Consider the following 25,375-nt stretch of genomic DNA (forward strand, 5'->3'; position numbering starts at 1 on the left):
TCTTAGTGTTCATCTGAGCAGCCCAAACTAGTTCCAAGTCTGTAATTTGTGAACAGCTTATTTGTTTCGTGCAATATTTAAAAATAAAAAAAAAAAAAAAAAACACACACACATTCCCGATTGAAAAAAAAGCAACACTGCTATGCTTGGATTAAAAAGAAATAGAATTAACAATTGCTCAATGTTTGAAATAGTGTGGGTGTAGAACACATGGAAGAGAACTGGTTCGAGACACAGCACTGCAGGAGGACCGCTGGAAACCAACAACGCTTCTGCCGATTAACCAGAATCAAAGCTGGGCCCAGTTTGCGAGCAGGGTGCTGGAGTTTGTGCTCACAGCTCCAGGTAGCCTGGCTCTGGGGATAGCCCCCGCTGACGGTCCTCCAGGTCCTGCAGTCTCCAGGCCAGGGGCAGCAGCAGGTCAGAGATGTGTTGGTTGGTGAAGGTGAACGCATTGTTAGCCAGCAGCTCGGGCGGCACTGGCGAGGGGCTGTCGCCATGGTAATCCGGGGTGACGGAGGAACACGAAGAGGAGCAGGGCAGCCCGTCCGAGGCTGGGGAGGGGGCTCTCCCACCGGGCTGGGCCAGGTTGGAAAGCCCCAGGCTGTAGATGGAAGGTGGCAGAGAAGGAGAAACAGGCCAGGTGCTGGATGCCAGCTCAGGCTGGCGCTTCTCTACGCTGTGCTTATAGCGGCACCGCGCCCCGTAGAGGCAGAAACCAAAGGCTAGGAAAGTGCGGCAAGCCACAGAGCGCTGCTGCTTCCACTGCTGGTGAGTGGGCCTGCCCTGGCCTGGGGAGGAGGAGAAGCTGGATTGGGACCCAGCCCCAAGCCCCCCTGCCAGCCCCTCCTCCTCCTCCTCGTGGAGGAAGTTGCAGCGGCTCCCGAAGGCGCAGAAGCCGGAGGACCGGTAGGAACGGCAGGGTTCGGTCTTGTACTTGCTGTGGGGCTGCCTCTGCTCCTCTGCCCGCCGCTGCTCCTCTGGGCTGTGGATGAAGAGACAGCGGGGACCGTACTGGCAGAAGCCAGCTGTGTGGAAGGCGCGGCAGGGCTCTGTCTTGTATTTGGGGTGGCGGGAGGGTGCACGCAGCTCCTGCAGTCCGTGGGCGAACTGGCACTTGTCTGCGTACTTGCAGGTGCCAGTCTCTGTGTAGCGTGTGCACAGCTCCGTTTTATAGCGCAGGTAGCAGGGCCAGGGCACCAGGGGCCGAGGGGAGCCCCCGGAGGAGGAAAGTTCGACCAGGGGCAGCAGCGCCTCGGACAGGGGTCCCCCTTCTCCCCACAGGGCCGAGGCACTGAAGAGCAGAGACTCCTCATCCTCGGGGCAGGGGAAGAGCAGGAGCGCCTCGCTGGACTGAGAGAGAGAGAGAGAGAGAGATTGTTTCTGAAGCACTACATTTTTGAATGCTTTCACCTAAATTAGTTACTGATCCATTAAGCAGACAGTTGCAGAGCGCTGCAATTCCCTTTTAGTTTTTTGCCTTGTCCAGTATCCTGCAAGAAGCTTTTAGATGACTGCTTGTGTGTGAAACTATTAAATTACCAGTCACCAATAAGATGAAGGTGCAAGTTTAAAAATATTTTTGCATGATATTGGACAGGCAAAATCAGCTTTTAAATCAGGAAGACATCCTGACTAGCAAGCCTGTTTCAATGATGCACCCCAAGGAACTACATTAGCGCTTACAGTAAAACTAGAGACATCTCTGTACATATTAAACCGTATTCAAACAAAAAAACTCAATTCACATCACGATGCAACTGCAGAAGACACACACTTGAGTGCCCGGATCAGCCAGGTCTGGTAGGAGAGCACCTAGACAGACACGTGATCACACAGCAGCGCCTCGCCGAGAATTCAGAGACCAAACTGTGCGCGGTTTGTGCCGCGGCTGGGTTACCGTATCTAAGGCAATTGATTATAGAGTCCTGTCTTGGAAAAACACTCGTTTAAAAATGTCACACGTGCATTATATTTTTTCATTAAAAAAAAAAAAAAACATTAGTTTCATTGTGTTACGTTTAACGTAATGCAATTTTATATACAAACATTTATACTGTGCATTGGATTCGCAGTGCAATTTGAAACAATCGCCACAAATACGCGTTTAAATTAAATGCGCGTTCAATGTTACTTTAATTATTGATAGATGAAGAGACCTTTGGAGGACTTGAAAGCTTGCGATTAATTTAGTCCAATACAAGGCACCACATCTCTGTCCAGTTTAAAATCAAAAACAGCACATTTCACAGCAGTCAACATTAAATCCAGGTGGAAACGTACGTTTGCTAGTTTGCAATTAAAGCTGCGCCAAGAGATAAAGGCATCCAAGCAAATCATGCAAAAATATTTCAAAACTGCTCATTCCAAATGCATGTAAAACAAGTCCAAGTGTAACGGTATTATAAGCAGTTACTTGTATTAATATAGCTTTGACAAGACTCACCTGCCCGCCGTGCAACATTTCCTCTGCGCTGCGGTCTTGCTGCAGAGTTTGAACTGTGACGCTCTCCCGCGACACCTAATGAAAACAATTTCAAACCCTGTTAAGGCGGCACGATCTCCCTCCGATACAGTATTGTTCTGATCTTGTTTATTGCAGGAAAAACAATGTTTAAATAATTCTTATCTTCCAAATGTCTTGCAGTTCATATAATTATTTTATTTATTTATTTTAAATCACAGACCACTCTGTTTTTATTGACAACAATTGGCGCTCTGTAACGATTCCACCTTAAATGTTAACCGTCGGCACACCTCTCAGCCCGCGAAATTTTAAGTTGGCCAATAGCAGCTTTCGAAACGCAGCGGGGCGGAGCTCGCCTTCAATAGGGCCAATCGGAAGCAGGGAGGGGCGGGCTCGCCGGAGTGTAACACCGCGCAGGTGAGTGGAATTGGTTTTCAAAGGAGTCCGAGAGTCAGACCGAGACGTGTGGTTTCTCACAGCTGCAGGCAGACTTCAATCAGCAGCACACTGTAGATAATACACCACTCTCTCGGCTCAATACGTGTGTATTCACCCACGGGCATGTTTATTGATGTGAATATCTAATTAAACTTATTTTTCCTTCCAAAAAAACAAACCCCAACTTTGCAGGTGTCCGCCTCTTATTTGTTTTATTTTTTTTTTGTAAGTTCAATATGTTTTCTGGTGTCTTCAAGCGCAGCAGCGTTCCCTGTGTTCGTACCCTTGCTAAAAACACAATTAATGTAATTCATTGATTAAAATACAGTGCAAAGTGCAGGACTCTGGTTTGGAAGTTAGTTACGGATATTTGGCAATATTTGATTTAATAATTTATTCAACAACAAAACATCCAACTGTTAATTTGTTGAACGTATTTATTAATAACAAATAATATCAAGAAAACGGGTGAGAACTAAAGAGACCGTAATGAAAACCAGCAGTCTGAAAATAGCGTACCCAATGAAAAATAAATAAATACAGACAATATAAAATAAAGACCGAATACAACAACTCGGCACAGGTTTTCGATCTACAGTCGTTATACTAAACCGTTTTTTTTTTTAAATTTTTTTTCTTAATAGGATTTGAAAACCCCGCGATGTTCTTCTCTCGCGTGCAGTCTAACGGTCGCCCGCGCGCGCTGGTGCTGGTATTCTTTCTCCATGGCAACCGCCGGCCCTGCTGCTCAAGTTGTTTATTCCCGAGAATCCTGTTTGTTTTTCTCGTTAATATTTTGTGTCTGTTTTATTTATCCCCCCCAGTGCAGACAATGCAGAGAGCAGTCTTCCAGGTAAATTCAACAAAATAACATACACTTTACCAGAACACTGTTCATATCAGTGTTTAAACAAGTAGTTTAGCATGCTACTTTACTTATTGAGAAACCCCGTCATTATTATTATTATTATTATTGCAGTAGTAGTTGTTTTGGGGGGAGACCTATATAATATACCACTGTTTTTTCTTTTTTTTTTTTCCTATGTAACTAAAAGAATAATTTTATATTTCTGTTCACCTAATAAGTATGACCCACATGAAGTCACTTGATATCACAATTCACTGTACATTTTAATTTCTACTTATAATAATTATTCATCCAAAATATATTTCTTTTGTTTCAGGGTCAGAGTAACTGTATGTTACACTATAAAACATAAAATGTTGAATGTGGTTCTGGAGAAGGATTGACAGTGTCTTTCCAGACAAACAGATTATAACCCTTTTAGTAACTATGTCATGGGACTTCTACAAATTCAACAACACATCTTTTATCCAAATGTTGCATTGTGTCCCCTTTTTATTACGATGCATTGTAGACTATTCATATTTGGAAAACACACACTCATACCAATTTTTTGCAAAAATTCTGTAAAATGGTAAATTCTACATTATTATTCAGAATTTGCTGAATTAATGAATTCTAGAAACACTGTATTCAGATTTAGTGTTTGATTGAATATTGGTGCTCTTAATCTGAAGGATTAGGCTAAGTGCCCAAAGTCTGCTTTCTACAAGCACCCTAATCAGCCTGCTGCATTGTTCTTTAGCTGGAGGGTCAGTCAGTCCGTGACGAATCCGGAAACCCTCAACACCGCACCCTCTCACATTTTAATGCAACTTGTTACCTGTCGTGTTTTTTTAGTGGAAAACGCCACATTTTAAATTGCAGCTTGATTGAAACAGCGGTTCAGAAGTTAGAGAGGGTCCAGGTGTTCGGTTTTGAGCAGACCCAGTTACCTTTACCGTTGACCTTGAAAATCTCTAAATTCCCCACCTTTAAAAAATCAGAGCAATATGTGCAAAGTTGAGTGTGTTAACTGAAAATTAATAGATTTTCAGGGACACAATTTGCTTTATTAGTTTGTCAGAAAATGCTAAAGGTGTCCCCATCTCAGAATTTGTGTGCATGTTGAGAAGCCTGACTGTTTCTCCAGGTCTGCTTGACAGATATTGTATTTCCTGGTGGAGGAAAAGGTCATACTGGGAATCTGAATCATGCTCTGATACTGTGTTGATATTCCACTTGAATCTGATGAGGTTGTTAGCAAATTCATCTGACTTCTCCTCAATCAGTCCAAACCAGAAATTAGTGTCATATACACAGGGTATGAATAATCCTACTTGAAAGTCATTCACTTTATTTTCCTGTTCCAAAGCACCAGCTTTGACACTCAAGCTAACTCTGACAACTTTGGATAATAAGCTTAGGCTCAATTCAAAGACTTTCAATAGCTGTCTTCCCTCGATGGCAGTGACTTTCCTAAATCTAGTTTGTAATGTTGTTGCCATTGCTGTTGCAGTTAATTCACTGACAAAAACAGGAATTCATGTTTAGAGTGTTCTTCTGGTAGTACTTGAGCATATCCATCGGGATGAGAATTTGAACCTCTCGTCCAGTCATGCTGCAATTTGAAATGTGGTGTTTTCCAATAAAAATGGATATCCACTGCACAGTGAGGGCTCCTGTCCCGATTGTGTCATTGGAAAAAGAGTAGTAATTGGTTTGTGATGTGGTTTTGTTGAGAACGCTGTTAAATCTTTCCGACCCACAAAAGAATCACAGCTGTCAGCCTTACATCTTGAACCCTTCCCCCCAGGTTTTGAAGTACTTGATAGTTCAGATCAGGAGTGACAATGAAAGACGCAGACGGCCAGGGGATATTGAAGGGGGCCTCTTGATATTGGTGAAGGCAGTGAGCTCTACACCCAGCCAAGATGACTTTACCTGCAGGGTCAACAGTATGTCAGGGGGGTGCCATACCTACAAGTTACTGAAAGTGTGATTGAATCATGCTATAAGAGCCCACATCATTTTGCATTTTTCCCCAAGCTTTGTCCCATGGCTATACTGTACAATGCATTTACCTTAGTTTATATGCATGCCATGTTTTTTTAATCTATCTGTGTTTTACAATGCTTGACCTTGCTTTACCACACTGTTACTGTGCTTTATTACACTTTGCTCATAGTATGGGAAACGTTTCTAAGGGGAATAATACAGGACATTTTTTGTAGTTTTAAAATGTATTCCACTTACATTCCACTGTGTAAGTTTGTTACATATACATTTGACCTGAAATGGTGCAGGTTGCGCGGTAGTGAAATGACACCTCGTACACATGGCCGTTTTATTGTACCCCAGTTGCAGCCGCTGGCCTGTGGAGTTTTGGAGTGCCAATGGAAGAAGTTCAGAAAGGTAAATACTCTTGCAAAGCTCAGGTCCTGCAAGGACCACATTCACACAGAGAATGAATGAAATCAACCTCCAGGTTTATATACATGGCTTGTGTGTTCTCAGAGATACAAGAAAGACTTTCTGCTGTTACTTATGCGGAGGAGTCAGAAGAAACTGCAGATTTTATTAAAACACACGGCCAGCTTCACTTTCAGTTGCAGTTAATGGTATGTGATTCTTTTCTAAGTATTTTATTGCTTGGTTTTGGGTGCTGTCTTTATCATGGGATGAAGTAGAGGAGACGGTCTTAAGGCCATGTGTACGTATATCACATTTCACACATTCTGGCATATATCTGGAGAACCGCTTATCCAATTGTCATAAAACATGGTAGTAACATTATTAACTTCAGTTGTTGAGAATATCGGATTCTGGGGATTAGGGGAGTGTCTGTATGTCACACTCACATTGTTGCCTATATCTGGAGAACTGCATATCAGATTTTAATTAAACATAAAAATTAAGAAAGTCAAATAGACAAAAGTTTAGACAAAGCATGCGGTTCGATTCACAAAGTTTGTAACTCATAAGTTATTACAGTGTTTGCTGATAAATTGTTGTTAATAAATCTGAGATATTCATTAAACTTTTCAAGACTGTTTTGGGGTTATTTAACAACACCTAAAAGATTTGAAATAAATACATCGAAACAGACTTAAAAAAAAATCTTTCTAAAAAATAAATAAATAAAGCTGATTAACCTTTACCTGCCAGGATAAGAAACAACTTTCTACAACATTTCAATTCCCTATTTTTAGAGGTAATCCCTGGATAACCACAAATATCCAAGTGCTGTAAAATTCACCCATTAAACCGAGTTGTGGCTTTTCCAGGCTGGGTATAACTTGAACTGAGCAACCCCCTTTTTGCTCAGTGTTTGAGTGGTGCTTGCTGGCCCATGTCTCTGAACTCTGTGACTGTGTTGCCTCGCCCGTGCAGGTGTGTGAGAGGAGTGGCGCCCTGCAGACAGACTGCCTGGCTCTGGAACGATTCTTACAGCGCCTCAGCCTGGTACACACACAGGTAGGCCAACCTGGGCTCTGTTCGGTTCCTCCATTCATGTGTGTTTTCTGTGTATAACAATCTGGAATTTATTAAGTGTTGTCTATTTCACAGTAGCTATGAGTATTGAAAGGGCTTGAACTGAAATTTCTCTGCACGTTTTCACAGTCACAGTTTTCTTTTAGGTGAAAATTCATTACAAGCTTCAGGTGAACGAGGCACTTTCCGTAAGAATCTACGGGTAATCCTGATCGTTTTACTTTTTCTTTCTTGTTTTTCATATTCATATTGTGCATTAGGTCTAAGGTACAGCTTGCAAACAGCAATAATGCAGAGTACATCCAAATACAATAGCATTGCTTATGCAGCAAGTCCACACGGTGAGAATTTAAACAATGTAAGTACAGTAGAGTACTTTGCTAGCCCAGGTATGTTGTTTATACTTCACCTGGGGCCAGCATAGCTGAAAGCTTGTAACGCTAGCAGGACTTCAAAGCGTTTCAAAACGTTTACTGCAGTCTTTAATTCACTCCTATTTATTGAAAGGGGAAAATTGCTCAATAATGCTACAGAATGAACACAAACAACTTTTTTCTTAAGAGACCTTGGATATAATCTTAGCTGTCTGTTTCTAGTTTTATACAATTAACAGATGTTTTTATTATATTAAAGGAAATAGCCCAGCTTTGTCTCTTAAGGCTCAGTGTTGATTGTTCCCCACAGTGATAAACAGGGCTGCAGGGTCTCTCTAAAGGGCAGGAGTTTGCTCACTGACAGTGCCCGCTATTTAACGTAAGTCCAACTTAATTCAGTTAAATAAAGCCGGTGTCACAGTCAAGAAAATCTTTTGCATAGTTTTGAAGGGAAGATGATTATCTATCCATGGACACCAAGATATTTAGAAGTCAGAGGCCTGAGTAAGGCAATATGGACAGTAAAATCCCCACCCCCAGTCTTTCTATAAATCATTTGTTGTTTAAACTGTATATGTTTATATGTGTTTAATATATTAAGATGTAGGTTCACCTTATGTATTATACAGCTATATATTTTAAATGTATTTCCCGTTGTCTATAAAGCATCCTTTAAAGTAACTGTAGCTAACACAGTGTCTCCTCCATGCACACCTGTATGTAGGGCACACATGTGCAGCTCTGAAAGAAGCACATGTGTTTTCATTTTAAAACATATCATCTGGTACCACACTAGGCTAAAGAAAGGTCTGTTTACAAGCCATGTTTTCAGACTGTCCTGCACTTCCTGCATCATTTCATTTGGAGAGTGAAATTGTCCCACCTCTTCACTGGTTTCCTTCTTGTCAATAACCAATCAGTTGCTTCTCCTATTGACTGACATGCTTTCAGCCAGTAACATGCTCTGATCCAGAAGACACTGCTGAGGTGACGTGACCCAGGAAGATCAAACGGATAACCCAGTAATAAGGCATACAAACTGAGAGCTTCCTTTAACCTAATGTAGTAGGAGTTATCATGTTTCAGCATTAAAATACAGCTGTGCTGTAACGTGCTTCATTCAGCACTGCACATATTAAACCTGTGTAGCTGATGCAAAGTGAAAAATGGGTAAGATTTATGGTATTATTTTATTAGCTCCAATTACTGTAAGCTCTTTAGTACCCTTCACTCCGTGTTGTCTGTGTGCTTCCCGCAGGTCTGCTGGTTCTGTGCAGGTCGAGCAGTGCGGTCGGGTGCACCCAGTCTCAGGCAGGGCTGTGTCTCTCTCGCTGCCCCAGGGTGTGGTGGAGTCAGGGCTTGGAGGAGAGCTCACCATGCTCCCTGTAGCAGCCCTGTGCCCCTGCCTCAGGCAGCACCCAAACAAGCCAGCTAGGATCACCGGCCTTCACATATCCTTTCAATAGCACAGCAAGCGCAGCACGGCACGGCTAGCATTGCAGGGAAGGGAATAAGACTCTCGTTGCACAGCAGTTTGATCTATTCCTGGTTGTACTGTGAGTTTAATAAGACACACCTGAGCTTGTTACCTACAGTATACACTGTGGCTAATCAAGCACATATTAAAACCAGGAATGGGTGAGGAGTCTTAGTTTCTTCCCTGCATTGTTCACATGGCTCAAGTAATTTAGAGCAATTACAAGAAAAATCACTCAGAATGATTGCAAGCATCTAAAAAAGGCAACAGGTCTGTGACACAGTAACTGTGTCATACATTGTGTAGGAGATGCACCAATGGGAAAGGAGCCCAGTGTCAGCCCTGCAATCAGCACTTTTAAATGTGCTAATGAGTTTCAGGTGGATATGCAGATATAGTTCACAGACGTGAAGTGTACTGGTTACAGTGTCTGCATATGCACATGAATAATGGAAATAGGAAGTGGGTATGGCGAGGTGTATAAACAGAGGCTTGCCGTGTAAGGAAAATAGCTAGATTGTATAGGGTTAGTATAATATCATTACCCCTTGCGATTGTAAGTCTGTGCTATAGCTGGCATTGTTATAGCCAGGGTGCTGTGCGGGCTGGAGAATAATAAGTGTGCCTGCAGCAGCACGTTCACTGAATTCACTTCTGAGATTGTGCTTATCAACAACAACAACAACAACAAAAAAGTCAGCTAATTACATTTCAATGTGAAAATGATATTGTAGAAATTAAACAAACAGGCTAAACTATCAAAGCATTTTTTCATTTTATCATTTCCGATCTACTTTGGATCTAGACTGCTAACCCTGAAAAGGCCGTTCCCTGGCTGGTTCCTTGACTCAGCACACGTATTCCTTTATGGTCCGTCTGATTTGCCAGTGCAGTTTGAAACCACAGGCAAGCCCAGTTCCTTCCTTGGAGACCTGGTCTGTCTAGTGGACTGGGAGCAATACAATCTGCAAGGGGTTCAGAGTGCAGGCCCACAGGTGCTGGCAGGTGATCTTAACAGCAGTGGATCTGAATAATAATGCCGTAGAACATATTCAACTGATATTTCTTGGGAATGGTTCAATTGAATTGTATTGTATTGTGTTGAATTCAATTAACTACTATTATTATTAAGTGTTCTCTTTATGAGGCTTGGGGAAACCTTTCAGTGCCATGCTTTCTGTACTGGAGGGTAGTTCTTCCTATTCATTTCAGAGCTGTGTCTCCCAGTTAAACAAAATAATTCCAGTAAATATAACCTCATCGATATTTGCCACCATTTTGTAGATCTCAGGTTGTCCTGTATGAAAAAAGGTGAATTTGAGGTGAATTTGAAGTTAATTTATTTGGAGTTTATATATATATATATATATATATATATATATATATATATATATATATATATATATATTATATATATATATATATATATATATATCTATATAATATATATACTCTTCTTACAACTAGAATTTTACTATGTTTCTGGGACTTTTGCTTCAGGGGGTACGAGTTATTTTTAAACTAAATAGGCTCAGAGTCAGTGTCTAAAAATACCCAGCATTCAGAATTGTTTTTTTTTTTTTTTTTTACAAAGACTCCCAGAAGCAGCTCCCATGTGTCAGCTGTGTTCTTTCAGTGGGAAGCACAGCATGGAGAAATAATGTGGGCCTCTTTCATATAGTAAAATGTACTATATGGTAATGCATATTAGATGAGATTTGCTGCTATTATTTTGTCAGCTCTGTGTACTCTTAATATGTGTGCCGATGCAGCTCTGTGCACTGCAGGTGCAGCCTGTCCCGATGTGAGCTACACCCTGAGCTGTGAAGAGGACAAGGCTGTGCAGCAGACTCTCTGCCTGTTCCTGTTCATCGAGCACAGGGATACTTTCCACTCCCAGCTTCCCGATCTCATAGGTACGTGGAGCAGAGATCTGCAATACATTGGAGCATGTGGAAACCTTTCACTTTGCCTCGATAAATATCACAGTTCTCCACCTGCACGGTTATGTTCAATGCTTAGTAACATTATGATAAAGAGCAACTGGTACACCAGAGTGTAACTATTAACCTGCCTCCTGTCACACTCTGCTCCTAGGGATGCAAGAAAAACATTAATAAGAAATAGCACATAGAACCAATGTGGTACTCTTTGCATCCGTAAGGGGGAGAGTGTTACAGGGAGACAGGGTAATGATTACACCTTGGGGCCGGTTTTTCAAAATTTGCAATTGATAAAAATGATCTGGAGTTTGTAATCCTATATTTTGTGATGAAGATTACTTATCTGGATCATTTTGATCCGTTTTTTCAGAAAATGTCACTGCTGGATTACATTTATCCAGATTACAAATAATTACAAAATCCGTTTTTTGAAGTAGTTCTTAATAGTTTATAGCCTATTTTTTTTAATAGGCCATTATTTAAGTGACTCATGTGTTGTGCTTATTTAAGACTTTCATTTAAAACAAACGTACATTTAAGTTAAAATACTAAAGCAACTTTTGATAGCAGCTCTAATCAACACCACCATCTAACCCCCCCACGCTGGTGCTAAAAGACAGTTCTGTAATTAATACAGTCCCTGGTGTGGGATTGCCATGCTGCACTAACTGTGGAATACCTCTCCCCTCCTCACTGGCAGGGAATCACGACTTGGTTGTGGAGCACTTGGACCAGGTTCTGCACTCGAGTGCAGAGATCGTTAGGACATCGCTTCACTCCCTGCTCCACACAGCCTTGGGGGAGCTTCAGAAAAGACACAAGGTATGTTTTTCTCAGGAACAACCACGACAGACTGCAATCATATTATTGGGAAATTAAAACAGAATCATATATCTTTTCCTAATATTACATTTCGTTTGTCTAAGATTTTACTTCTTTTAAGTTCTTCTGAAAAACATTTTCGCAGCAGGTTTAGTGATTCTTGTGCTGTTATTGACTGCAGGACCAGAACAAGATGAGGTGTGCACTCCGAGTGATTCGAGATTCTGTTTCCAGTATTGTAGCGAGCAGCACCAGCCAAGACTTCAGAGCAGCCTGTCTCAGCAGCATGCAGGTGATGGGCTGTCTTAACATCACAAGAGTAAGCATTAGCCTGTCCCCCTGCAATACTCACTCTGCCCCTAGTGCATGTAAGACACACACAGCACTACATGAGTTGGGATTTTTCTTGCTGCTGTATTCCTCACATTCTCAGAGTTAGTGTTGCAGGGGGCAGCTTTTCTGGCTGGTAAGAGCAGGTGACAGTCAACACAGGTGTTCCTGCATTTTCTTCTGCTAAGGATCTGCCAGCCATTCAGAGCACACTTTTCGTCTGCTGTATGACACAACACATCACGGAGAAACCCTACTCGCGACATAAACCACACCATTTTCACTGTTTACCTTCCTGTATTCTCGAAACCAGCTCAGTTGACATCACCAGCTTTCAAAAATCTCTCGGAATTCCATTCAACTGCAAATTCCATTGAAAACGATGACTTCACAATAGTCTACCTGTGTGTGGATTATATCAACACCCACAGTACATAAACAGACCTTTGCTTTCAGCCCCTTCACTTTATGCCGCTATTATCCACATAAACAGGCCGCTGATTAACCCTTATTTTAGTGGTTCAGAAGCCTCCTCTTCAATGATGTGTCTGCAGGTCCATGACACTCCGGAGCTGGTTGCATCCGTTCACAGATCTCTGCTGGAGACTGCTGAGAACCGCTGCCGGCCTAGCAGGACCTGTGTCAACAGGAAGGTACGATGTGGAGGCATGGAAACCCTCCCTATTAGCAATAAGTGCCACGGGTTCTGCTCAAACGAATGTTTAATAATAGAAAACCAGCAGCTTAGCTGCAACTAGGAGCATTGTTATATAAGCAATTCCTTGCTGGTTTTATTATTACTGCTCAAACTGTACCATTCCTTCTGGAAAGTGTGCCTTAGTCCTTGCCCTTGTTGCTGGATAGCATCCTTTGTTCCGAAAAGAATGCTGATGGCCGAGCAGAAAGCTCCTGCTGTGTTCGGACAACCTTAACCCTGCACTGATTTTATTTTCATCATATTTTCGTATGTTCTGTAAAGCCTTAAATAAACATAGTGTAATGCAGGTGTGTGGGTGTTTGTTTTTTGTACAGAGTTTGACAGCTCCTGAGAGAGTTCCTCCAGAACCCAGCCGAGGGGAACTGTCAGAGACAGAGGACGACATACTGGAGGACTTGTGTGCTGCTTTCTCAGATCACAGTGAAGGTACAGTACTGGAGTGCAATGAACAGTCTGAGCAGAGAAAGAAAAAGGGAGGCTCTTATACTCTCTCAACAGCCTCCCTCCGCTCTGTGCTGGTAGAGCAGAGAAAGAGAAAGGGAGGCGCTTATACTCTCTCAACAGCCTCCCTCCGCTCTGTGCTGGTAGAGCAGAGAAAGAGAAAGGGAGGCTATTATACTCTCTCAACAGCCTCCCTCCGCTCTGTGCTGGTAGAGCAGAGAAAGAGAAAGGGAGGCGCTTATACTCTCTCAACAGCCTCCCTCCGCTCTGTGCTGGTGGAGCAGAGAAAGAGAAAGGGAGGCTATTATACTCTCTCAACAGCCTCCCTCTGCTCTGTGCTGGTGGAGCTGAGAAAGAGAAAGGGAGGCTATTATACTCTCTCAACAGCCTCCCTCTGCTCTGTGCTGGTGGAGCTGAGAAAGAGAAAGGGAGGCTCTTATACTCTGAACAGTCTCCCTCTGCTTTGTGCTGGTGGAGCAGAGAAACATAAAGGTCAGTTGTAATTCTAAGCTTTTAGTTTTGATTCTCTCCCTTCTGGCACACACAGAAGAAGCCTCTGCTACAGACCAGATGAGACCCAGCACTTCTAAGAGGCACTGGGAGCCTGCAGCAGAGGATGAGCAGCCAGCTCAGTGTAAAGAGAGGAGGAGAGCCCTGTACCCACTGCACCATTCCCCAGGCCAGCAGTACCTCTGCACTCAGCCAGCAGAACCGGGCATCTCTGTGAGCAGGGCTACAGGGGCACAAGCAGGCCAGTACGAAGGCAAAGAAAACCAGATTCAGGTGAGTGGCAGGGGTGTTGAGAAATCCTGATACTTCAAAACAGTAGGTGGTGCTTGGACTGCTTGCTTGCTCCCTAAAAATATTGATAAATATCTTGATCCCTGAAAATGTCAGTAATTGTCCACTCTTTATGTGCAAATCATTTTAATCAGCAGCCATATCACAAGTGCTTTCTAAAATGTTATCCATTTACAATGACAGTTGACTCAGGTGTGACATTTAAATCCTATTAATCCCACTTAGACCCTTGTTTACTAAATATAATGGGGCCGGATTTCAAAATTTCTAATCTGGATAAGAGCGATCTGGATTCTGTAATCCTGTATTTTGTGGTTGAGATTACTTTTATCTAGATCATTTTGATCTGTTTTTTTTTTCTCTGCTGGATTACATTAATCCAAATTACAATGACAAAATCTGTGTTTTTTTTACGTAATTGTGCTCACTAAATATAGGATTACAAAATCTGAATCACTGTTATCCAAATTAAAAGCTTTAAAAAAACTGGCCCCTGGTATCCCATAACATCTTAACATAATGGCAAACATTTTAATAAGCAAGACATCCCACAAGAGCAGTTGCATCCCAAATCATATCCATTTAATATCAACAGACGTAGGCAAGTGGGTTCCTGTCATTGGGACTGCCCAGACTGGGACAGCATGCATAGTGATATGTTTATGTGGACAATAAAGTGGACCTAATAGGGGTCATTCCAGGTCAAATGAACCAAGGACTTAAAACAAGCTCTAAAATGATACTAATATCATTTGGGCATTTTTTTGCATAATAAAGACACATCTCCACCAAATGCAGCACAGACCTTGTTGTCTTTTATAGCATTGTATTGTTGGGAACACTTTGAAGCAGAGCCTGTCACGATGAGAAGACACTTTTGATACCGTAAGAAAGAGGATGAGACCAAGACTGCTGTGTAGAGCTCTCCGCTCTTTTCAACGTGTTTAATGCAGTGTTTAAGTGTCTGAATGTGTCTGTTGTTCCAGTCTTCACAGGAGGAGTTGCTGTGGCTGCAGGAGGTCTCCAATCTTTCTGAATGGAACTAGAATGAGCCCCTGCAGTGGAGCTCGCTGTTCACAGGGAGTGTGACTGAGCACAGCATTCACACTAGCGTGATCTGCTGCAGCACTGGCTGTCCACTGCCTAGTGTGCTACATATGAAAGCTCAAACTTCTTGCCAAGCGTTATTCTCAGGAGGACAACGAAGGACAATATTCTCAAAGCGTTTATGCAAGTCTTTCATTAACTACTGTTTTTTTTTTAAAGAGGTAAAACACCTGTTCATTTTACAAAACTACAACCAAACAACCAAGTCATATATTTTAAGTTCTCTTCACTCAAGGGGTTTTGTTTTTCATTTTGTAACATTTACGTAATTGTTTCTCCTTTAGAAAAAATAGAAGTTATTTAAAGAAATGCTTTGAAAATATGGACATAAAGGTCATATTTTTTTCAAAAGTTGAATACTGTTTAGAAAAACACCTAGAAACAAACAAATATTGTGCCAAGACTGAGTGCGGCAATAACCAAGATTTTAAAAACATTTCCTTTTCTTCTAATGCTAGCATCTTTCTCTTATTGTTTTTCAGACTTCGTTTTCACTTTGACTCCTGTGAAGAACGTTTATCCTGCCACAACACGTCAAGTTAGCTTCCTGTGTAACACATAGTACAACCCCCCACTCACCGCAGTTTCCTATGGGCAAGGGATGGGTCTCCTGTTTCTTGTTACACAGGAGGTAAACCTGTAGTTTTGTGGCTGGATAAACTGGTTTCATCTGACTGAAAGTGAAAATGAAACTCTGGGAAACAAGAGTGATTTACATTGAAAATAAAAATGGGCTTTCTGAGAATGTTGTGCTAATGAGAGATAAGAATTTTTTTTAATCCTTTTTTTTTTACTTTAAGCATGCAAGTTGTTTGGTTCTTATTTTGAAATATTAATGCTGAATTTGCTTCCTTTCATAAAAAATGAATTTGTCAAATGTTTCGTCTGTGTCTGTGCCAGTGACATGCCATAGGCTGTAGAAACAGATTGAGGTGATATGCAATTTCACTTGCACTTCTCTTTATAAACTGCAACACTGGCTTCAGCTTCCACTGCAGCGTTGTAATGATCTCAAACATGATTAAACAGCTGTACTATACTGAATATACTTTATGAGAACCTGCATGGGTGAGAGGTAAGGTTTATCATTTGAATTGAATTCTGATTTGATATTTTGCTCTTTCAATAAAGAGTCTTTTACAATTCACTTGTGTAAAGAAATGTAAGGTAATAATTTAAATATGTTATGACTGCAATTCAGATGCATTCACGTTTTAAACCAGATTGGATTTTGTTGATAAGCAATATGATTTATGGTTGAATTCCAATGAACCCTCGTTCTGAAATGTATTTGATGTTCAACATACTACACTTTTCTTCAAGTGCAAAAGTTTGCTCCACTGTTAATTCTGCACCGAATCCAAATCTAACCCCAGTGATCTGCCTTTATTGTGAAACATCATATTCTGGATCCTGGTATTCACCCTGTACACACAACAGTAAGAGCAGGGTTAACTGCAGCCATAACCCTTTTCACAGGAATCATTTTCTGATGCTCTGATATTGATGTGATACAACCATCTAAAATGTCTTCATATCAGAAGGCTTGTATCAGCTAGTTTGTATGAGATGAAAATGATGTCACATTAAAATTAGCAATATAGTGTAGGGGTTCTTGCGTGTGTACAGTATGTATGCAACACTTACTTAGAACAAATGATTAAGAATATCAGATCCTGGGAGTATATGGGGTGTCTGTCCGTACATTTATACAGCTGTAGGTCACACTGTCAATTTTGCATTAATCTGGAGAATCGCTTGCAAATTGTGATTAAACAGTCCATTGCTAATTCTTTTACAAATTATGATTTAGAATTAAGATATTCTGAGTCTAGGCCAAACTTAATAATGGAAGTATTAGATTGGGTTATCAATCTTAAACGACTAGGGATTGATGCATGCTTTATATTGGTTCCTGCTCATATTGGAATAGTGGGGAATTCAAGTGTTGACAAAGAGTCCATTAAACGAAGTTGAACGTATAAAAGAAGTTTAAGGTTTATAAAGCGGCTGGATGAATGGGACAGAGAAACACAAGGAAGGCAGCACACTAACAAGAGTGAGAATGAACATGGCTTGTGTGCGTTTTATCTTATTAATGAGACCTTCAAATATTTTAATCGATTATAAACAAAACAAAAAATACTCTTTGCAATGAATGTAAATCGAGCTGAAATAAGTTGGTGGCATAACTAAGCTTTTATGCAGTATGAAGCAGGTGCCATGAAGCCTGGCATGAAGAAACAGAACAAGGAAGACGGGAGAACCAGACACACGCCGCAGCCTCAGAGCGTCACCAGCAGGCGTCGCCCCGATCGAGAGGGCGCTCTGGTGGCCAGCCAGGCTCACGGTGATGATGTCACTTTGCCGTGCCTTGCCTTTCAGCTCCCTGTGTGCAGTTTTGCTGGGACGGTGCTCTGAAAGCGGGGCTCGCCATGTTCGAGGAGGACGACGTGGATTTAAACTACCCTGACAGTGTGAATCCCCACAGTAGAGACGCGTCCGTCCCCTCGACGGGTGTGTGCGGGGTTTCAGTCCTGTCCTGTCTGTTGCTGGCTTGCTCGTATGTAGGGAGCCTGTACGTGTGGAGGAGCGATTTACCAAGGTAACAAATCCCTTCAAAAAGTTCCCATCTAGATTTATTTAAACACGCTTTTAGAAAATATTGTCCAACATGCAGGGCATTTAACAGGTCTTGCAGCAGGTAAAAACTTTTTCTTAAATCTGTTTTTCAAATAGGCGGATATTCTTACTTAAGTCAAATTGGTGATTGTTTTTCGTGCTGGGTTATCTGGAGGCTGGTTCGGTCAGAAACGACCTTCACACATTTTTCGTGTTGAATGTAAGCAGTCGCTGTGTTGGACTGTATGTTTAATATTATGAGCTGTGCAATAACAAGACGCGAGTATTTTACTAGAGTCCTGGGAACCCCTGTGTCTAATGGTTTTTATTCCAACTGAATTCTCACTAACGAACCCTCATTGAACTAATCATTGATTTAATTGGACCTTTTTACTTATTTTCAGCGCATAAACAGTTGCAGAGTTCCAGTTAGCTGTAATATTTTATAAGTAACTTGGACTCTGCAACTTTAAGAGCTGAGAACAATGAAAAGGGTCTACCTAAGCAAATGATCGGTTCAGTGAAGGGTCTAGTTAAGTAATGAGAGCCATTGTAAACCAGAAGACACAGGGGGGCCCAGGACCAGGGTTGGGAAGCTCTGGGCTAAACCCTGGAAGCAGGGAAACATTCAGCATACACAACGAAACATTGCCCATGTGTGTGTTGGGCTTAAGAATTTGCACGTAGCAGACAGTCTCCTTGTATTAGTGTGAAGAAATGTTAGTTATGTAGGTTGAGGAGAGTTTAGCAAAGCTACAAGGTAAATACATCAACAACTGAAATGAATTAAAAAACGGGAATTGTACAGAAAAGAGAAGAGTAGAATCAGGGGCTCCTGAGTGGCGCATCCGATAAAGGCGCTCCTCGTGGAGTGTAGGTTGCGCCCCGAGCCTGGAAGTCGTTGGTTTGAGTCCAGGCTATTCCACTGCCCACTGAGGACGGGCGTTCCCAGGGGGTGGCGCACAATTGGCCAAGTGCCGCCCGGTGTTAGGTTTTAGGTTGGCCAGGGTGTCCTCGACTCACAGCGCACCAGGGACCCCTCTAGACTTTCTGGGCGCATGTCAGCTTGCTTGTAAGCTGCGCAGAGCTGCGTCATCCTCTGACACTGTAGCTCTGGGTTGGCTGCATGGCGGGCCTGCAGAGTGAAAAGAGGCGGTCAGCTGATGGCACACATTTCGGAAAACAGCATGTGTTCGTCTTCGCCGCTCCCGAGTCAGAGCAGGGGTGATAGCGGTGAGCTGAGCCTAAAAAATACAACTGGATATTCCAAATTGGGGTAAAATCAATTGGCCACTACTAACTTTAAAAAAAAAAAAAGTGTGTGTGTGTATATATATATATGTGTATATGAGAAGAGTAGAATCCAGTGATGCTGGAAGAGAGAACAGCGAGTTGGAATAAGCTAGAGGGGAGGTGTGTTGATGATCACTTTCCTCTCCTCCATTCTCTCTCTCTCTCTCTCTCTCTCTCTCTCTCTCTCTCTCTCTCTCTCTCTCTCTCTCTCTCAGGGATCACCCTGCTGTGATTAAGAGGAGGTTCACCAGTGTTCTCATCGTCTCCACACTCTCGCCTCTCTTCGTGTGGACATGGAAGGAGTTCGCCGGCATCAGAGTGAGCGTCGCTTCACAGAACTCGTGTTTGAATTGAGCTCCGTTGCTTTGGCACATGTTGATATGCACACCAGCACATTGCCCACACGCTTCACATGCTAAATCTGAACTAGAGTACAGTGAAGAATACAAAGTGATTGATGCATAGCTCTGTACAAAATAGTCATTTAGAAAAAATCCAATTCACTTTAATGTATGTTCCTTTCATAGAGGAACATGAGAGACCTACAGAGTGGTGGTAATGCATTGTTTTGTGTAAGTCAGTCTCTCCTGTTAGTCCAGTGTAACGCATCTCTCTCTCCAGTCCAGCCAGTCCAGTGTAACATGTGTCTCTCTCTCTCTCCAGTCCAGTGTAACGTGTGTCTCTCTCTCTCTCCAGTCCAGCCAGTCGCTGTTAGCTCTCATGGGTATCCGTGTGGAGGGCCTCCTCGCCGCAGCCACCCTGCCCCTCCTCCTCACCATGGTAAGATTAGAATTTCTGTATTGTACACCCTTCCCTTTGTCCTGGGAGCTAAGATAACAGCCGTATTGCAGCCACGTGACTGATAGAGGGTTTGACATTCGGTCTGATTTTCCAGGTCATGTTCAGTTGCTGCGTGCTCATATCTCAGAGACCGTTTGTATTTGAAATCCATCACACACACCCCACAGTCAGTAGCAGGCTGGACTATCAGATTGAAGTAGCTAACACAACAATTCCGTAAGTCTTACCGTCTGGCAGTTCCATCAGCACAGAGATCTTAGAGTAGCAGGTTTGAAAAAAGCATCATATCTGTTACTTGAGGTTAAAGGATGGTTCGATTTTATCACTTGGGATATATTATACTTGCACTTCCTGGGTCAGTTCACCTCAGCCTTCAGGGTCATGTTACTGGCTGAAAGCATGTCAGTCAGTAGTGGAATCAGCTGATTGGTTATTGGCAGGAAAGAAGCCATTGAAGGGGAGGGGACAATTTCACCCTCCAGGTGACCAATGAAGTGCAAACGCTAACTGAGAGCATGGCTTGCAAACAGATTTCTCTAACCAAGTGTAATTATGTTTTAAAATAACTTCTTTAATGAATGAATGTACACAACCTTTAAGAGAATTAATTTGTTGTCTACAATCACATTAAGCTCTACAATACCAGTTCAGCTGTTACAAATATGCTAATATGAGACATTTCCCCCAGGAAATCTATTTTTTTTAATTAATTATTTTTTTTTACTTTATTTTTTTTTAAGTGTGCATTCGTGTTGTGGATTGGTATTTAGTGATCAGGCTAGTGTGTGTGATTCAATGGTGCAGTTTCTTTATTTCCTCCCCTTTTGCAGGTGCTGTTTTTGGGGCCACTGATCCAGCTCGGCATGGACTGCTCCTGGGACTTCGACGGGCTCAAGGTCGGGTTTGGTGAGTAACTAAGAGAAGCAACAGCCTGTGATGTCACACTTGTGTGTGTGTGTTTATTAGAGGCTTGTATTTGTGTGTGTGTTAGAGGTTTGTGTTTGTGTGTTAGAGGCTTGTGTTTTTGTGTGTGTTAGAGGCTTGTGTTTTTGTGTTTGGTAGAGGCTTGTGTTTGTGTTAGAGGCTTGTGTTTGTTAGAGGTTTGTGTGTATGTTAGAGGCTTGTGTTTGTGTTAGAGGTGTGTGTTAGAGGCGTGTATGTTTGTGTGTGTGTGTGTGTGTTAGAGGCTTGCTCTAATGCAGTGTCCGCTGCAGACCTGGGTGTGTGTGTTAGGGGTGTTAGAATACATTACTGTCACGATATGTGTCATGATAGGCAGGTTGCAATGTGCATCATGATACATGCAATGGCCCTGATAGGCACTTGTGTGATGCAGAATAATATCAAATGATCATTTAACAATGGATTTGTTTTTTTTATTAAGACACAAATTAAGAGTTCGGGAGAGTTTTCATTCCTACTGTAAAAAACACTTCTCTCAAGAACCACCTGGTGAACTCTGAGCTACAAATTTGTCTCACAATATGATGTGTCATGTAAAGAAAGAATCCCTGATTCAAGATTAATCATTACACCCCAGTTAGTGTGTGTGCTTCATCCATGACTGCAAACCTCCCAAAAAATTATAGATTCCAAGGAAGAACTAGTACCCACATTGTGATCTCACCCCTTGACCTGATGAAAAGCATTTCAAAGCATTTCAACATAAATGTTACATAAAATAAAATATAATGTTAACACACAATATCAATCCTTCTTCCTCCCTACTTATCAGAATGTAAACCATATAAAACCTCTCTCTCTCCCCCCTCTCTCCCTCTCTCCCTCTCTCTCTGTCTCTTCCCCCCTCTCTCTCTCTTCCCCCTCTCTCTCTCTCTCTCTCTGTCTCCCCTCTCTTTTTCTTCTCCCCTCTCCTCTCTCTCTCTCTCTCTCTCTCTCTCTCTCTCTCTCTCTCCTCCCCCCCCTGTCAGACCCGCGGTTCTGGCTGCTCTGCCTGTCTGATATGCGCTGGCTGCGGAATCAAGTTGTGGCCCCTCTGACGGAGGAGCTGGTGTTCCGTGCCTGCATGCTGCCCATGCTGGCTCCCTGCGCTGGGCTGAGCCTGGCCATCTTCACCTGCCCGCTCTTCTTCGGAGTCGGTGAGCGCCCGGCTGAGCCACCACGCACAAACAAAGAGAGAAACAAACTATAGCCTCTTTCTTTACTGCAGTGCTTTGGTCGGGTTTTATCAAACTCGTGTGATTGGTGCTGTCTGACGATCATGTTGAATAAGGTGTAATGAGACTGGAGTCGAAGTTCTCAAAGTAACATTGATGGGGTGCAAGCCTAGTGTCCACTTGCTGTTTTTATTTTATGTATTTTTTTGCAATAACTCAGTTAGTGGTTTGGCAGTCAAAGAAAGACTATATTTTCACTTTATTTTCAAACACATTGCCTTGAAATGTTCTAACCACACATCATTAGTTATAAATCAGCTGGGCAACACGTTCCTCGATGTTACACTGGAGCATTCGCCAGGAAAAGGAAAAAGGATCGCAGCGTGTCCAGATCACACTCCCTCCTCCTGCAACAACGCTGGGGTTCTGTTCCCACGACACATTGTGCAGGAGGGGTCGGGAACTGGATACGCTGCGATGCCTACGAGAAAAATATCTTTCTCCTGGCGAAGTTCCTGAAGAAAAAAAGGAATTCCCTTGTTTATTTACCTATGATTAGGGGGTCTACTTAATTCGCTATTTTGCGGAAATCGGGAAATTGAGGGGTCACTGAAATTCACCTCTTTGGGGGCCAATGCATACTGGACTAGTACAGGGAAGGGAAAAAAAGAAACCTAATTTAAATGATCTACTGCACGTCACAAGCGATCGCAAACTACGTGTCTTAACTCTGTAGATAGGCTTTTTTTTTTTTAATTCCTTCGCTGTCCTCTGTGCATAGCAAAAATACAAAAAATAACGTACTTTAGACAAATAACAATAAAAAAAACAAATACACCAAAGCGGTTAACTTTCTTGTTACTGTTCACATGACAGTGGTGTTTAAATCACCCCATCAGTGCGTCTGTACTGTTTTTCTGTGACCTGTACAGGAGGCGGGACAAAGTCAGTGTTGCATTGTTATTTGATTTAGGTTGCTCAAGTCTACTAGTTTTCAAGATTGGAGGTAAATTACCAAAAATGGACGACAAAGCAAAAAGCAAAGAATATTTCGGCTGAGGATTGTTAAGAAATTTCCCCCAAAAAACGTTCCATGCAGATGGAGGTAAATTGTTTTGCACATCTAATGTGACTTTGGAGAAGGTACGATCGATCGTTATTTAGCTTCAGCATCGCGCATTAGACGAAAGGCTTCTACAGAGGTGTGGCGAAGTGGTTTGCATTGCGCAGGTGAGTCACAAGAGGCTACTAAACCGAACGTAGAACAAAACGACAGCTTTCAGAAAACAAACTTGAGAGTCAGCGCAGACAAAAAGTATTCCTGTCGGTTGTAGCCAAGTGAAATCAGCACTACAGGTACGATCCTGCAAACAACCTGCTGCTTACTTTTTAAGTAGGAAGCAAGTACCACTATTTTAGTCTTTTATGTGCTCGGAAATATTAGTTTATTTGATGTTTCAACAGGTCTGCGCAATCCTGATTTTATTCCTTAACCTACCCACGTAAATTCTCTGCAATTTAAGTAGATCCCTACCTATGATGTGTGGATAAAAAAAATATGACAATTATCAGGAATATGTTGAAATAATGGCTACAGTGTGGACGTGATGCAGTGAAGGTAAAGCGAGGTGCTTATTGGTATTGCAGGGGGTTCTGGAACTATAACTTATTACTCACTAAACTGAAGATTGTACTCGGGAATGACTATTGAAGCACAAATCGTAAGCCATGTTCTGATGCACACAGGATAAGATGCACTGGAGTTAAAAACAAACCTTTACCAGTGATTCCCTGACTTCTCAGATCAATAACAAGCACTCTGTGTGTTTGACTGTCTGTTCCAGCTCACTTCCACCATGTCATCGAGCTGCTGCGATTCAGACAGGGGACCGTAGGGGGCATCATCCTGTCCGCAGGTAAGAGAAGGAGCTCCTCAGCATAGGGGGGGGCATCATCCTGTCCGCAGGTAAGAGAAGGAGCTCCTCAGCATAGGGGGGGGCATCATCCTGTCCGCAGGTAAGAGAAGGAGCTCCTCAGCATAGGGGGGGCATCATCCTGTCCGCAGGTAAGAGAAGGAGCTCCTCAGCATAGGGGGGGCATCATCCTGTCCGCAGGTAAGAGAAGGAGCTCCTCAGCATAGGGGGGGCATCATCCTGTCCGCAGGTAAGAGAAGGAGCTCCTCAGCATAGGGGGGGCATCATCCTGTCCGCAGGTAAGAGAAGGAGCTCCTCAGCATAGGGGGGGCATCATCCTGTCCGCAGGTAAGAGAAGGAGCTCCTCAGCATAGGGGGGGCATCATCCTGTCCGCAGGTAAGAGAAGGAGCTCCTCAGCATAGGGGGGGCATCATCCTGTCCGCAGGTAAGAGAAGGAGCTCCTCAGCATAGCAGGTAAGAGAAGGAGCTCCTCAGCATAGGGGGGGCATCATCCTGTCCGCAGGTAAGAGAAGGAGCTCCTCAGCATAGGGGGGGCATCATCCTGTCCGCAGGTAAGAGAAGGAGCTCCTCAGCATAGGGGGGCATCATCCTGTCCTCGGGTAAGAGAAGGAGCTCCTCAGCATAGGGGGGCATCATCCTGTCCACAGGTAAGAGAAGGAGCTCCTCAGCATAGGGGGGGCATCATCCTGTCCGCAGGTAAGAGAAGGAGCTCCTCAGCATAGGGGGGGCATCATCCTGTCCGCAGGTAAGAGAAGGAGCTCCTCGGCATAGGGGGGGGGCATCATCCTGTCCGCAGGTAAGAGAAGGAGCTCCTCAGCATAGGGGGGGCATCATCCTGTCCGCAGGTAAGAGAAGGAGCTCCTCGGCATAGGGTGTGCTTGGAAGGGCCAGCCTCGGTGGGTCGAACAGCCTCTTCTCGTCCCTTCTGTTCTCGTGTGTTTGATTCGGACCCAGGCTGGAGAAGCTAGTGATCTCCTGGTTGTGTGTGTGTTTTTGGTTTAGACTGTGCAGTCGGGGTAATCTCTATTGGATGGATTCTTGTAGAGACGAACATTGCAGGTCAGCATCTGCACTAACCAGCCCTTGTTCTCTGTGTGTTTCAGTGTTTCAGTTCTCGTACACGGCTGTGTTTGGGACATACACAGCTTTCGTCTTCGTCCGGACAGGTCAGTGCACCCCGTCATGTTACTACTACTGTCATTATGATGATGATGATTATTATTAGTAGTTTAGAAGGCACTAATTCGGAGTGTCAGGGCAGTGCGGGTTCCTGGCTGTTCAAAGGCTCTGATCTTCTCTGGGGATTCCACAGGGAGCATCTAGTGCTCCTCTGGCTTAGGGAGGTAAAGC

The 25,375-nt window shown here is 43.0% G+C and overlaps 3 protein-coding genes across 4 annotated transcripts; 2 read left to right on the top strand and 1 right to left on the bottom strand.

Moving 5' to 3' along the window:
- Positions 1-95: 95 nt before the first annotated feature.
- On the bottom strand, positions 96-2,509 carry cth1 (cysteine three histidine 1). The gene is made up of 2 exons (XM_041237995.1): positions 2,447-2,509; positions 96-1,353 (listed from the first exon to the last, which is right to left on the bottom strand). Exons 1-2 carry the CDS (start codon positions 2,462-2,464, stop codon positions 334-336), a joined length of 1,038 nt encoding a protein of 345 aa, XP_041093929.1. The 5' UTR covers positions 2,465-2,509; the 3' UTR covers positions 96-333.
- An 8,342-nt stretch (positions 2,510-10,851) lies between these two features.
- zgc:195212 (DUF4554 domain-containing protein) lies at positions 10,852-15,196 on the top strand. The gene is made up of 7 exons (XM_041238019.1): positions 10,852-11,011; positions 11,739-11,860; positions 12,042-12,179; positions 12,745-12,843; positions 13,223-13,334; positions 13,897-14,132; positions 15,137-15,196. The coding sequence occupies exons 1-7, from the start codon at positions 10,852-10,854 to the stop codon at positions 15,194-15,196; spliced, it is 927 nt and encodes a 308-aa protein (XP_041093953.1).
- Positions 15,197-17,621: 2,425 nt separating this feature from the next.
- On the top strand, positions 17,622-25,369 carry rce1a (Ras converting CAAX endopeptidase 1a). Of its 2 annotated transcripts, none has more exons than XM_041237974.1 (7): positions 17,622-17,862; positions 19,388-19,490; positions 19,869-19,952; positions 20,804-20,879; positions 21,905-22,072; positions 23,935-24,006; positions 25,129-25,369. In XM_041237974.1, exons 1-7 carry the CDS (start codon positions 17,693-17,695, stop codon positions 25,248-25,250), a joined length of 795 nt encoding a protein of 264 aa, XP_041093908.1. In that variant the 5' UTR covers positions 17,622-17,692; the 3' UTR covers positions 25,251-25,369. The 2 variants fall into 2 exon arrangements, with proteins under 2 accessions (XP_041093908.1, XP_041093909.1); XM_041237975.1 differs by having other exon boundaries at positions 24,479-25,214.
- The last annotated feature ends 6 nt before the right edge of the window (positions 25,370-25,375 follow it).

The sequence above is a fragment of the Polyodon spathula genome, chromosome 47 (genome assembly GCF_017654505.1).
Source record: "Polyodon spathula isolate WHYD16114869_AA chromosome 47, ASM1765450v1, whole genome shotgun sequence".
Lineage (NCBI taxonomy): Eukaryota > Metazoa > Chordata > Actinopteri > Acipenseriformes > Polyodontidae > Polyodon > Polyodon spathula.

Coding starts and splice junctions, on each gene's coding strand:
- zgc:195212 (XM_041238019.1), top strand. CDS start 10,852: ATGTGTGCCGATGCAGCTCTGTGCACTGCAGGTGCAGCCTGTCCCGAT. Junction 11,012..11,738: donor CCAGCTTCCCGATCTCATAG/GTACGTGGAGCA, acceptor CCTCACTGGCAG/GGAATCACGACTTGGTTGTG. Junction 12,180..12,744: donor GCTGTCTTAACATCACAAGA/GTAAGCATTAGC, acceptor ATGTGTCTGCAG/GTCCATGACACTCCGGAGCT.
- rce1a (XM_041237974.1), top strand. CDS start 17,693: ATGTTCGAGGAGGACGACGTGGATTTAAACTACCCTGACAGTGTGAAT. Junction 17,863..19,387: donor TGGAGGAGCGATTTACCAAG/GTAACAAATCCC, acceptor TCTCTCTCTCAG/GGATCACCCTGCTGTGATTA. Junction 20,880..21,904: donor CGGGCTCAAGGTCGGGTTTG/GTGAGTAACTAA, acceptor CCCCCCTGTCAG/ACCCGCGGTTCTGGCTGCTC.